The sequence below is a fragment of the Frankliniella occidentalis genome, unplaced genomic scaffold (genome assembly GCF_000697945.3).
Source record: "Frankliniella occidentalis isolate FOCC.00 unplaced genomic scaffold, Focc_3.1 Scaffold106, whole genome shotgun sequence".
NCBI lineage: Eukaryota > Metazoa > Arthropoda > Insecta > Thysanoptera > Thripidae > Frankliniella > Frankliniella occidentalis.
The window spans coordinates 313,707-328,255 of record NW_026267235.1 but is presented as its reverse complement, the minus strand read 5'-3'; the positions used below and the strand labels follow the sequence as shown (position 1 = coordinate 328,255).

At 42.8% G+C, this 14,549-nt stretch overlaps 1 protein-coding gene across 1 annotated transcript in view; it reads left to right on the top strand.

The window, feature by feature from the left end:
- Positions 1–8,257, top strand: part of LOC113207321 (uncharacterized) — a 24,086-nt gene extending 15,829 nt beyond the window's left edge. The window contains exons 2-18 of the mRNA XM_052269973.1: positions 3,547–3,814; positions 3,930–4,205; positions 4,295–4,372; positions 4,462–4,613; positions 4,699–4,737; positions 4,964–5,183; positions 5,285–5,416; positions 5,486–5,599; positions 5,693–5,794; positions 6,021–6,071; positions 6,162–6,284; positions 6,361–6,444; positions 7,164–7,229; positions 7,310–7,390; positions 7,474–7,533; positions 7,611–7,667; positions 7,879–8,257. Coding sequence (XP_052125933.1) covers positions 3,607–3,814; positions 3,930–4,205; positions 4,295–4,372; positions 4,462–4,613; positions 4,699–4,737; positions 4,964–5,183; positions 5,285–5,416; positions 5,486–5,599; positions 5,693–5,794; positions 6,021–6,071; positions 6,162–6,284; positions 6,361–6,444; positions 7,164–7,229; positions 7,310–7,390; positions 7,474–7,533; positions 7,611–7,667; positions 7,879–7,928 — 1,893 coding nt within the window. The 5' untranslated portion in view covers positions 3,547–3,606 and the 3' untranslated portion in view covers positions 7,929–8,257. The remainder of the gene's footprint in view (positions 1–3,546; positions 3,815–3,929; positions 4,206–4,294; positions 4,373–4,461; positions 4,614–4,698; positions 4,738–4,963; positions 5,184–5,284; positions 5,417–5,485; positions 5,600–5,692; positions 5,795–6,020; positions 6,072–6,161; positions 6,285–6,360; positions 6,445–7,163; positions 7,230–7,309; positions 7,391–7,473; positions 7,534–7,610; positions 7,668–7,878) is intronic.
- The last annotated feature ends 6,292 nt before the right edge of the window (positions 8,258–14,549 follow it).

The following is a 14,549-nucleotide window of genomic DNA, read 5'->3' as shown; positions in this document are numbered from 1 at the left end:
TAATTGGCAGAGTACAAATACAAGGAAGTATTGTACTCTACTCTACTATCGGACAAAAGCTAAGTTTCAGGTCCAAAATGTTCGCAAAAAAGTTTGCTGCGAACTTAGCAGTCACAACAAGCTTGGCTTCAAGCTAGGCTAAAAGAAGTAGCAAACTTAGTTGAAAATCAGAACCTGAAATCATTTCTTATCAATAAACTGAGCAATGGCAAAATATGTAAACAAACTCAGCTACTTGTAATAATAATGATTGAGACTGTTCACTACTCAACTTCATATGAATTAATGGGTTCTGCTAAATACAAATCATCATTATGAGCTATTATACGAACACAGACAGTTTTCAAATTTAATACAGGAACAACATAGAGTCTTGCAGTTTCCACATACCTGCGGATGTGAGGAAGTTCAAAATTGTGGTGATAAAGGATTCGGATACTTTCAGCTTTGCGAGCCTCTCTGATGATTGCAAAATGCCCATGTACACACTCACAATCACCAGGACAGTGGCACACAGACACATGCAGAAACATTTCCACACACCCAAAACGTTTCTGGCCATCACGATCATATGCAACATATGAAGAATTACTGGCCAAATCACGTTCATACCTCTCACATGCATAGATCATACTACCCTTCAGAAGCCTGAAGTAAATGACAGTATTACGTATATTTAAATTTGAAGCCTGTAAGAGTTGGACAATTTCTCTGCGTTCACCATTAAACCTTTTGTAATCCCCAACACTATAACAGCCTCTCGCTATCTGTTCATTAATCTTGACTGAGCGCTTTCTTTTTAATATGAAGTCCTTCATTTCACCCTCCCGAACAGTACTCAGGAACTGGTGCTGACATACTACTTGCCAAAATGTATTACAGACTTGACTGTCAACTGAGGTTTTTCCATGAATGTTTCCCACAATCAGACCATTTAAGTTCTCCAAGGGGAAGCATGTAAATACCCACAAAGGCCCTAGGTGACGGACACAGTCAGCTAAGTGGAGGAGGAGATGAATATTAATACTGCAATATTTTAAGTGATAAAGACCTTCAAAATCTCTAACAAATTCTTTCAAAAGCCTCTCTGCCTTCAGAATATTTTGTGTGGATACTGTATCTGCTCCTAGGAGCGATATTGCAGCAACAAACTTCAAATAATGATAATAATACTCTAGAGGCATGTTATTTTTGTAAATTGGTATAGAGTAATACAAAAGCCAACACATCAATTGTGATGCTTTCCAACGGTGATAGTCTTCAAGAGATTCAGGCTTTCTATGAATAAACTTTGGAGCCTTGATGTTTTTCAATTTTGCGTCAAGTGCTGCCATAACTAATCGTAGAGAGAATTCCTTACCGTGACACTCTGGACTGAAGTGAAGCATCAAGAGCTTTTTCACAACTCCTGTCACTAAATGCATTGGATCTACTGCAGTTCCCTTTAAGAAATCAGGCATAAACACACGAAGGGCAGTTGGCCCTTTCACCCCATTAACACTTTGACCAGTTTGAAGCGCCCGCCTGGCAGCATTCTCAAACCGAGCAGTGGTACGCAGAGTGAGATGCTCTTGGTATGGGAAAACATGATATCTTTTATTTCTCCTACGCCGTTGCCCCTCCCCCTCCAATTCTTCTTCTCCCTCTCCCTCCCCACCAGCCTCACCTCCTTGGCCCTCTCCTGCTTCCACTACAACCTCCTCATTATCTTCATTTACAGTCATCATTAATGACCGCCCTTGTATTTCACAGACTGGACACCCATAGAAGCCACTGTGCCCAGCAACATTTAAAAAGTTACTTTTGGCTGGAGTATCACAAACCCCTGCAATTACCAGTGCTCTGACAGTTATGAAGTCTCTATTTAAATCCCCAACTCTCACTCGTACACCATGATCAAAAAGTCTCCTTAATTCTGGTAAGAATGATCTCATAAACATGTTAGCAGAGGGCTTTTGCGGACCAAACCATAAACCTGCCATCAAAACATTTTCCCTTTGAAATCTCATTTTGTACGGCAGTTCATTTATTATAAACATAAAAGGCCAAATACTGTAATTTTTTGATTTGAAAACTGGCACTCCATCTGTATACCAAGTTAGAGATATATTATTGTTATTGGTTAAAAAGCCTCCCTCACCCATATGCTCTTGATAGACACTGCCATCATAAATATCTGCAACACAATCAGGTCCAGGCTGTTCTCGAGCTAACCTTTGAGTAAGCGCATGATGAAACAAATTACGTTTGTACATCGACTGCAGCTGTGATGTTATTGAAAGCTGTACAAAATGAGACTTTCCTCTGTGAGCGTTGCACACATTACACATTGCACCTGCATTTTCCAAACCTGTCAGACAATTGGAGCAGTAGAAATTCTTCTTTGAACGAACTCTATTGCATGCAGTGAACCTCCGAAACTTGTAGTATGACAGACGGCGAAGTCCTTGACCAGGACAGTGGAAGTTAATAATCTGCAGCAAATCTGCGACACAGGAACCTGTAAGATTGTGATTGAGCATTAGACTTAAAACCATGGCATTACTTTCTCCATAGCTGATAGTAGAATTGTCATAGAGTGGGCTATTTGGATCCACTTGTAGATCATCAGGACCCTCATCATCATCATCATAAATCTCTTCCTCATCTTGATCATCTTCATGGCCATTGTCATCTTCCTGGTTGTGTGCATTTGGCACGGGCATATCGTCCTCTATCTCCTCGCCTCCCCCTTGGGGATGATAGTGCTCCTCTTGTCTAGGTGGTGTAGGGGGCCTAGGCTCGGGTTCGTTCTGGCCCCGTCTACGGCCAACTTCATTTTGCACCTCCCCCTCCCCCTGGACATTCACAACTATCTCTCCGACGTCTTGGTTTTCCACCAGCTCGTTGTTATTCCTGCAAATGCAACGCAATAATTTTAAAAAGGCGTCAATGAAGACGGACACACACAAAAGCAGGAGTTCCACTTAACCTCTCGTTTCCAGGGTAATTTGCGCCGGCAGCGGCAATGTCAGCATCCCCATTCTGTCGCCATCCTCGTCGAAGGTTCGCCCGCGCCGACTTTTTTAATTCGTCATAACCTCGATTTGTTTTACCCATACTGTGTTACGAACAACACGTAATATTATTGAGAATAGTTGGAAGAAAATGTGCGGGAGTCGCAGACGACGCGACTGTCAACAATAACTGAGACGAGGGGGAGTGGGAGGGGAGGAGGGGAGGAAGGGAGGGGGAGGAGAAATGGCTAAGAGACGTCCCGATGTCACTTCGCCATCTTGTTCACGTTATGACATTGATAATAAATAGAGGTTAAAAAAAGAGTTAAACACTTCTAAATGTTAAGAAGATATCATGTGCCGTCCCAAAATTTTAGTTTTTACGTGTTTACTTATTTCAGTTCGATTTATTCCGAATTCGAGTTTGGAAGAAGAACAAGAAGCGACAGCCTTCCTGTTCCGCCCTGTCTGTTTACTCACACTGCTTCTGCTGCCCTCGTGCTCGTGTTTATGTTATTTCTCCTCGTGCTTTGATTTTGGTCTGTTGCAGTCGCCTTTTTTTCGGATTAACTTTCGAACCGAAGTTGTAGAAAACATCATTGCTTTAAAAATGAAGAAAAGTTCGTCAACAAGATATTTCTTGGTGTTCTTCAAGCATGGCCGGAATGGTCGTCCCGAGAGTGATGTTCTTCATCAGAAACGAATTCCCGATGGCTATGGCAGTGCAGCTAAGGTGAACGACAGAGTGAGAATAAAATATAGGGATGACGATACGAAAAAATTTACTTTTTATGATGGCGTCATTCTCCAAATAGATCGTAAGTATTTTGCTCGCTGTGCACCCGACTCAACTTCGGTGTTGCAGCCTGGAGTGTTGTATACTCTAACCTTTGTCTCCTTGTGGAGTATATTTAAACCATCTCCATTTTTCAGATGACCTGAACGTTTTGCAAACTATAGATGTTGATGAAAAAGGAGAAATAGTCCCCCCTAATCAGAAACGATTTCCAGAGGAACTCCTGGCAGTTAAAAGACATCTTGCAAAACAATCTCGGGCAATTACTGTGGCTGCCAAGGAGCATCAGAGGACATTGGACACTTCGCTTTTAGGTATTTCAGTGTTCAACACTGCTTCTGCTCCAGGCTGTTCAGGAAACCTGCCACAGAATGGTGGTACTGCATCACAGCTTCAAAGTGACTCTCGTCTGGGTATGTAATCACACTCTTATGGGTAGTGTTTAGTAATGAATCCATGCACAATAATTTAAACAGCTTAATTTTTTATGTTATGTTTTCAGTAACCCCTGCAGGCTGTTCGAAAGACCTGTCGGTAAATGATGTTACAGCATCACTGCTTCCGAGTGTCTCCCATCTGGGTATGTAATCACACTCCTATTTTTAATGTTTAAAAATAAATCCATGCACGATTAGCTAAACAACTTTATTTTTTATCTTATGTTTTCAGTAACCCCTGAAGTGAAAGTGTTCTTGGAGGCACTTGTTCCAGCGGCCAGCTCTTTACATGACTCGAGCCAATGTGCACAGGTAGACTGGTTGCACAGTGTTCTCCAGAACATATTACGCTCTCTTGAGTCTGAACAAGAAAAGAATGTAACCGTGAGTACTATTTTGATGAACCCTGTCAATTCTCTGAGGTTACCTGTGTACTGCAACTCTCTCATAACGCAATTTTCAATTTCAGTTGCCAGAACACTTCCTGAAGCAAAGCAAACAGTGTGACGTAAGTCATCTTTTTTTGCAAGCCAAAACTGGCTATATAAAATTTCTTTTCTTTAGAATTAAATGCAATTCTCTTGAAATTTTAGTCCTGTAATAATTTTGTGTTGTCTGCTGACTGACAAAGCATCTTTTTCTGAACTAGATTACAATTTCAGTATTACTTTTTTGTCTTTAACAGAAGCCGCAACTCCTCCCCAATGGTGTAATTGTCTCTTTTCTTGTTCCAGACTGACCTCTTTGGCAATGGAAAGTTTTTCGTACCGTTCATGTCATACCGTGCAATTCATGCAGATGTGGAAAATAAGAAAGGCAAAAAGAAAAATAGTTGGCAGATTTACGTCTCTGAAGTCCTGAACAGGCTCTATGGCAATAGAATGCTGTACCTAACTGCAAAAGGCCAAAGACGAACTACAGGAATAGACGGAGATTTGTACAATAGTCTGTTAGGTATACATCAAATGATTTCACAATTTCTCTTGCAACACCAAAAAGTATGCTCTGTCTCCTGAATAGTTTCCTTATCCTGGGTACTTTTTTATTTCTTTCAGACTACTGTTTACACCACTTTGAGAATTTCCGCAGTTTGGAGAACCGAGTACCAGCATTCAACAGAAATATAAATGTCATCCGTCAAGGTCGGAAGAATATGTCGAAGAATAGAACTGCAGCAAGGGAAAATGGTACGGTTACTCCTTAAAAATTAGCAAAGATTCTTGACCACTACTATAATTTATTTTTGTATTGCACAGGTGCAGTTGTGGCCAAAAAGCAGTCTAAAGGCAACAAAAAACAATCTAAAGGCAACCAAAAGCAATCTAAAGGCAACCAAAAGCAATCTAAAGGCAACCAAAAGCAAGCTAAAGGTGGGGTACACTAAGTGGCATACTATCATGATTGATCTGATTAAAGATGAAGGATTGTAACAGTTCCCGCATGTTCTGTATCTTGTTTCTCAGGCAAGGGCAGTGACTCAGAATCTGATGATGGAGATGAATATGAAGACATTTCTTCTGAATCTGAGAATCACACTGGGGAACTGCGGCGAACCTCCTCAATGGGTATGTGCGGTTACTTTTTATTCTAGTGTATTTATATTATTTGGGACGATAATTATATTTCAAAGAACAGTAAGCCAATTTTAAATGTGCAGATTCTCTTTACAGTTGTTTCCATTAAATACATGGGTTTTACTAAAAAGAGAACTCATAAAGTTCAAAAATAATTTAAAAAGTAGATTTCTGCCCCTTTTAAATTTATTTGAATTGATTTATGTTACTTTTACAGATGATGAAGATTTACTAGATGAAACCCCTATACGTGAGAAACTACAGCAAAGTAAGAACACATTAGGGAAATATTGTTGAGTTTTTACTTGGGATTGCTTAATGCTCATTAAATATACTTACTAACCATGTTTTCTTTCAGAATGTCATGGAAAAAGAGTTGTGGGAGAAAATAGACAGCTGTTAGAACGTAAATTCCTTCAACCTGTTTTGGTAGGAAAAAGGAAAATTTCTGACGGGTATCTACACTCTAGCACTTCTGAAGGTAAGCAATTGACCACTTACATTTCATCTCTACAGAAACTGTTGTCATCTGTTAAATTTTGGGTCTGTGTTTGCAGGACCACATATCCAGAGCCAGGCCACAGACTTTCACCAAGGTTTTACTAAACAAATGAGGCCTGGCCAGGTTATTTCAGCAGCAGGTGAGTTGGCTGAAGGGACTTTGCAGAGCATCACTTAGTTTTCAACTTGTTCACTTGTATCTATTTATTTTCAGAGCCCAAGGGATTCAGATTAAGTAAATAATTTTATTATAGTGTTAATGTGTCCTTATTTAAACAAGTCTAGTAGGAACCAGCAACACAGTGATAAAATAATTTACTTGATCTGAAGCCCTTGGACTCCGATAAAAAGTACATGAGAACAAGTAAGAAACTTGGTGCGTAGTGGGCAGCTTTTATAGCCAAAAAGCAGTTTCAGTGGATTTGTAAATAAATTAGTTTCTGAGCTACTGTGGGTCTAGAGATGTAATCTGGGGGTAAATTTTTATTAAAAGAAATAGCTTAACACATTTGTATTATACTGCCATGAAGTTTACAGATGTTAAAATCAATGTGTACTTATAATTTTATGTGGTTTCTCACTTTTAAGGTTTAAAGTCTCTTGAGACATCTGTAAACTTTTGTTTATGGCATTCTGATATTATAAATGTGTTCAACCATTCCATTTGATGAAAAATATACCGTCATATTACATCTGTAGACCTACTGTGGCAGAGAAACTAATTTTATTGACAAATCTACCAAAAATGCTGTATAGCCAATGAAAGCCCGCTTAACTGTGATGTAAGGCCTTCCTACTGCTGATAGATACGTAGTAAACCAAATTTGTGTTTAATATTCATACTTTATTTTGTTTGCAGGCCAGTATAACCCATATTACCAACAAGCACCTCACAGGGTCCCTCACTCTTACAGTCATAGAGGAGGTAAAAAGATGCTCTACTCAAGGAAAATTATGTACGATGAAAAGTTATAGTTGTTCTCTAACTTGTTACTTTGTCCCCAGGATCTCCTGTTGTGTCAAGTGGTCAGGGTGCCCAGAGGCTGCCCCACAATTATAGTCCCAATCAAGTTTCACAATTACCAGGCAAGTTATTGATATTGTTTCATGAGCATTATAGGTGGTTGATAATTATTAGAAGATACTAATTTAATTCTTTGTACTTGCAGCCTACTATTCGCATCTACCTCAAGAAGGATCCCATGTCTATGACTACGCTCCAACAGCAGGTAAAATATTCTGTACTTATAAGCTATTACAAAAAGACATATTTCAGACGCATTCTTATTTTTTACCTTGTTTTCAGGTTCTCCTTACGTGGCGAATAGTGAGGGCATTCAGAGTGTAGAGCAGTACTCGCAAGGCAAGTTTCGTTTACTCACGAGATGTTCTTGGGCATTGTGGGACCTATATATTTACTGAGTGTCATAAACTTTGGGACATTTGAGACAATTTCTTTCATACCAGCGCATCGAATGAATTACTTCCTTGTGTTTGAGTAAAAAGGAAGCGTTTCTCCAAAGTAGCCATACACGTTGACTTTGCAATTCAATTATTTCACTTTCTTTTTCCAGATCCAATGACTATAGCTCTACAAGTTGTGAACAACCCAAATTTGATTTAAATGCATTAACTTTTGGTGCTAGTCAAGTATTTTAAATTTATTTATTTCTTTCTGCAAAATTATGTATTCTATGTTACATTATTATGATGGCCATTAGTTTTAGTTACATATAGTTATTTAAAATTGTAACAAGTCCAAATCTGACTTAAATTAATTTTTGTATCTATCTTATTTTTTTAACTGTATTTATTTCATAAAAATATGTATGCTTGTATTTAATATTGTTATGGCCATTCGTTTTTTGTTCTTTAATCGTATTTCAGATGTATTTTCATGTATATTTGCCAAATATTGTATAATTAAATGCCATGCAATTTATATTACTTTGTGTTTCTGTTGACTGTGTACCTGTACCTGACCTGAGAAGGGGGCTGTGGGAGGGGGAGGGGAGGGGGGAAGGAGCCCTACCTGGCACGAAAAACGAATCACTCGAGTCACCAACGAGTCACTGGAGTGCCAGATCGTCCGCGTGGAGTGATTCCTGTGACTAAATCCCCATCCCCAACGCACGGGCGCTCTCGGCGTCTTACCCTCAGTGACTTGTGTGACTTATTTCTTCGCCTCGGGAAGTGAGCCATTTTCCCGCGCTCTCGGGGGCGTTTTGAAAATCGAGTGGCGCGACCCCTAAACGTTGTCGCACGGACCTCGGACAACGACAGAAAATCATCGTTTAATGTCCTCTATCATTTAGAGCCCGAACCTCCTCAATTCGTCACTTCGACCTCCAATTTCGGACAGGCTAACGAGCAGCCTATATGGTGTCCAGTGCCGATTTAGCACCGAGGGGTACCCTCGAAAAGGACTTTCTAAAAGCCTAGTTATCAGCCGAAAACCACTTGAAAGTGGACTCACTAGAATTCATAAGCTTGCGCCCCACTTTCTTCGTAAACCGCACCCTGAGATTTCCATCTATAAACGCTCGGAAAAAAAGGGTTCAACGTAGCGAATCGCTTGGTTGGGTGCAACTGGGTTGCGTGTGACGGGCATGTTGGTTCTGACTATAACAGCTGCGTAACTTGTCCGAGTACAAATAATCGCTTATTGGTAGACCATGGCTGATTCCTACAACTAAGTCAGCTTCCACAGAGCAGTTGGTTGCTAAAATCAAACTGACTCAGAAGCGAGCCCGTGAAAACGGCCCCGTACACCGTGAAAAAAGTAGGTAGGTTTACAGGAAAATTTTCATTGACGCAAGTTGTAAAATTACAATTTGTAATCGTAAAAATACATGCAGTATGTATCGACTTTAAATCACTTGGCAATTAAAAAAATGTGCTGTCGTAAATTTACACCCTAAATTATAATTCGAGTTTACAATTTTTTTGTAAATTTACGACGAAACTTTTCACCGCCGTATACTGATACCTGTACATGTGGCCGAAAATATACACCACACGAATTGTACACGGATGGTGACCACTATGTACCGCGTATGTTCGGACATACACATACGCGGTACATTGGTTCACATACACCCAGAAAATGGTAGTCTTGAAACAAGGCAAAATGCTTACGAACTAATTGTTCGTAATCTTATTATCAAATAGTTTGTAATGCAAACCATTGTTCGTAAGAATCATTCAAGCCTTACAAACAATCGCTTCGCAATACAAAGAACGAAAATTGTGCGTGTGTAACGCTGCGAAGTATTTAGTTAAGCATACAGTGAACTCTCCGCTTTGTTGCAACTAAGTAGTGACTACTCGAAGCAGTTTGGTTCTTACAGTCAGAAAGTAGATCGTGCCCCAAGCTACTAGAAATTCTGGTCGTAGTAATTAACTTCTGATAACGATAACGAAATTTTTTCCCGTGCGCTAACTGAAAGATCAGCTCTGCCATGGCAATGTTTTCTGATTATTCTTTTCACTGTGACGCTACGTAACCTGCGGGCAAAACAATACCTGTCAGCTATCTATAGTAGCGAAGTTAATTTTCCTCCATGTCCACGACTCAACTGTTTCAACATTGACAACCCGTTCACTTGCAGGAGCGCCTGGTTTTGATGTCCATTCAAATCACCGTGTATTCACTCAGCCCGTTGCCGTGGATGCACGTCAGCTCTCGCGTTTCTGTTCCACCTGCTGCGAGTTGGAATTGCTACTCGGCCCACTTGGTTTGATGTCCAAACTCTTAGAAAGTGTTGTTTCTAAATAGGTCAGTTAAAAAGTATTTTTTCGTGAATTTGCGATTTTCTTTTATTATTTTTTTTGTTGGCACTTTGGGCGAGGCCCAGCTTCGAGGCAACGGGGCCCTTTTGTTTCAGAGGTTAATCGGACTGTATGCCCACTCTATTCAGCGGCATTGTAGTATTTTTCATTGTCCCAACCACCACCCCTTATTCCGTTACCTAACGCCCATCCCCCATCCCCCGTGTGGTGCCGAAGGAGCCGCTGCTCGCTGCTCCACAGAATTGTTTACGACATTCTCAGATTGCAAACTGATTTTAAATTATTGCAGCTGGACGAAGTTAAGGACGGGGGTGGGAGTTTTCTGTCGGATCTTAGGGTGAGCTGGTGAAGGACGAGGTGCGTTCGTACAGTCCCGCACGGCACAGGGTTGCACAACGTTTTATGGGGGCGGGCTAATTTTAACATGTTACATCTAAATGGGCATTGACGACGCAACTCGTGGCTTTGTCTCGGAGAGAGGGAGGGTCGTTATTATATTTAGGCATGTCGCCGCCAGCAAGCAAGGTTATACAGTAGGTTGTATAGGAACCTTCGCAATCTGACGTGACTATTTGTTCTGACACAATGGATACAAATTGCGGCTTGTGTCGCTGTTTCTGTGTTATAACCAACCAAACGAACACATGTTGAAAATGCATGATATTTTGTCCTAACAGCCCTCACACCAAAAAAACGGTGGTACGGAACAAAATTTACTTCGAGATGCCAAAAGAACGTAAAATCAGAAATTTTGAACTAAGTTTGGTTGACGGACTTACAATTTTGTTGGCTTTATTGACACTTGCTGCTATTTTGTTCCGCTGAGAAAACGGTTTTCTGAGAGCAGCATCGAGAAATCATTTGTTCTACCGTGTATGCACATTTCTCTTACTTGTAGTCCTTCTTCCATGGGTACTTTACCCGCCGGGTCTTGAGGACGCCACTCGCGGACGGGGTCGCGGACAATTCGGTTTTCCAGGAACATTTGGCGGGCGCAGCGGAGCAGGAGCTGGTCGTGCTCCCTCAGCGCGTCGCAGTAATGCTGAAAGGTCTGCCTTTTACCCTGAAAGTCTAACTCTAATTCGAGACGTCGCTATTGAAAGAGGGAAGCCACAGACGCAAATGACGGCAACTCTGCTTCCACTTGCAATAAAGCTGATGTGATACACAAGTCCTTTCGTTGACATTTCCTTTGCGCATAGTACAAGTTAAATTTGTAACATTATACGATTTCAGATCTGTACATAACCAATCGGTCTTCAGCTCCCTTTTGGCTTGTACTAAGAAATAGTGCAGGGCGTATTACTGTTAATATTGGTTATTTGTAAGAATAATGTAATACATATTAACGTAATATTTCGAGTAAAATGTGTTATCGGTGAACTTAGATTCGGGATTCTCGTTTTCATGTTCATTATTTTAAACATGTGTTGGAGTGTCACGTGTATCGTGAGGACAATAAGGCAAGGTGGCTGCCAGCTGCCCCCGCTGCCGTTGATTGGGGGGGGGGGTCACCCTCTTCCGCCCCCTCCCTTCCCCTTCGCTACACCTCGCTCAGCCAATCAATCATTCCAGAGTGAGTTATAGTGCCGAGGCACGCACCCCGAGGAGGTGAGGTGTTGGCGCTTGTGCTTATTAGATCAGCAAGGCGAACGAAGCAGCATTACTTATATATTTTACATCTTCTTCCACCAAATTTGTCATGAACGGGGTAATACCCTCAATGACTATTTCATTTGTGTGGCAATCAGTCTCGAAGCCTTCGTAACTTTTTCCAAGCTTTGGAAATTTGTAAGTCATACTCTTAACTTAAAACCGTTTAAATCAGACAATGCGTATTCACGAGAAAAAAAAAAAAAAGAACTTTATTGTGGTGGTCAACTCTGTTCGATAAAGGCTCAATTCGATAGCTAACATCGGCAATCCTATGTCCACAGCCAGGTGTTTGGTTGTCACGACCACACTATAATGAGATTGGACTCTGGTTTATTCGTACCGGGTGTAACAGTGATCACGCATAGCAGTGTTGATTGCATACTTAATATGGCCGCAGGGGGCCATATGGTCCCTTACGGGTGTCAAGAGTAGGCAAACCCGAAACACTGCTGCGTATTCACGGTTACACGCGATACATATCGCTCGGTCGTGACAACCAACTCCTGGTTGTGCGTATCAGGTTCTCAAGTCCAGCTATCGAATTCAAAACCCTACAGCAGAGTAGATCGCGCGAGATCACCACAACGGTCTCTTATTTTCCCGTCTGCGTGAAGCAGGTGTCATTCGGGCGCAATTTCAAAAGTGCTTTTTTGGAACCGATTTTGGAAAGTAAATAGCCATTGGGTACAACAAATATTTTTCCGCGGTCCCGTGTGTGCCGCTCTCGCTCGCTACCGCTGGAGCCGCATTGTGTCCCCGGCCCTGGCCTAGAGCCCTGTGTACAAGAGGACCCCGCCCCACCTGGCCCACCGCCTGCCCAGCAGCCCTTTGTGGCCCGGAGCGGGCCGAACCTGGACTCGACGGGACGGTTGTGGACCCAGTGTGTTAGGAGCTTGTTGTGGGGCGGAGGGTGAGCGAAAGCTTACCGAACCGCCGGGCCCCCGACCTCGTAATAAGTGAGGTGAACGGGGCGAGGCGGGACGGTGGCAGCACCACGCCGGTTCAGTATGTGAGTGAATATTCAGGCCGTGCCCATTTGCCTATCAAAATTTTGTCATTTATGCTCCACTCCCAAATTTAAGGCAAGCTTTGTGTTGACTTCCGATTTGTTTTGCCTCCTTGTGGCTGCGTTAGAACATTTTTCGATCTCTATTGACGCAATTTTTCGAGTTTCAGATGAGACTTCGGTACACCGTAGCATTTTGATGTTGGCGAGCCTGAGCGCGGCTCGGCGCGCGGTGTGTGGCGCGACAGGCTGGAGGAGCACAGAGATGTTTACTCTCGGCGGGCTTTGTTTACACTATGTTCAGAGCTGCACTGGTTCTGCCCGGAGCCAGGATATGAGGGAAAACACTCGAACGAAGGAAAGAAAGGGGCGTTCTAAAAATATGGACGCACGAAGGAGCAGCGAGCGAACGGAAGTGAAGTGGCGGTGGCGGATGCTCATGGGTGGCTCGGAGGGGAGGAAATTGATTTTTTTTTTGGGGGGGGGGGAGTTAGTGATTCTGTAAACGCACTCTGATTTTGGGCCACGCCCTCCTGTGCGTGATCACGCGTGTGCAACGAGCGGCGTCGTCAGCCAAGCACCAGGTTGGCAGCTTTTATTAGACTTTTATAAGAGTTTCTTTGAGTTTCTTTGACTGCATATCGTCGCAACTCCCGCATAAAAAAAACAACAAAAAACATTACCAAAAAACCTCGCAGAGGTCAGCTGCGTGCACGCGGGTACCGCAACGTTTGTTACGTCTACGCACTTGGTGATTACGTGGGTGGAACACTGGAACATCTGGAAGTGCCGAATCACATTTCTCAGAGCTTTTGGCCGTTTTGTTTCGTCGCGAAAGGGTAGTAGTGGGAAGACTCCAGTGTAAAAGTGGGACACAATTTCTCATCCTGAGCAGTAATCCATTTTCGTTGCCGTGAGGCATGACATGTCCCGTGACCTGGCCGCCGCTCGTTGTCGCATTACCACCCATTTGTCGTCGTTTTCTGGGGAAGTATGAGAATGTGGTGGTGCGTGATGGCACACGTGACTGGAGGCTTTTGGGCCACCAGCTGGCTGCCTCTCATTTGCGTTTCTTCTCCGTTTCCTTTTTTTTTTGGCTGTGTGTTACAGAACGACTTCCCTCCCTTTGCCCCCACCCAACTCCATCTTGTTTTTATGATTTCCCGAAACAGTCGGTCGCCTATAGCTGCGCTGGTGGGGTTGCTGGGGGTTGCTGTTGCCGTGCATGTTGATGGATGTGATTGGGGGCTCCTTTAATTGGGGTATTCACACTGACTCTTAAATGGCGTTTACAGCCCCCGCCGGTCCCTGCTCTGTCAGCCTACACCGACAAATATAAACATAAGAAACTCTGATCAAAGTTTGTCGACCTGTCTTTCTTGAACATTTTATGCTGTAGGTACGATTATTATTATTATTTTTTTCCTCTTGCGGAATGCAGGCAGAGGTTATGTCATTCCCAATGCACTCTCCCTGCTCCTGCACGTACAGCGCTGCGCAGAGTGATTTAGCTGCCGCGCAAAGCCTCCGGACCAGACGACAGGCCGTCACTGGAAGATGGACGTCATGTCCCTCAGGCTTGTCAACCGATCCGCGCTGGGCTGGGCGGGGCCAGCCAGAGCTCCTTGAGGCAGACGGCGCGCACATCTCCGGTGCCTTTTAAATTTCTGTCCATCCTGAGACCTGCGAGCGCCTCTCAGGTGCACACACTGTACACACAGAAACGTGGACGCGCGCGCGCTCTATCACATACACTCTCTCACACACACATACATACTTACATACTCCCCC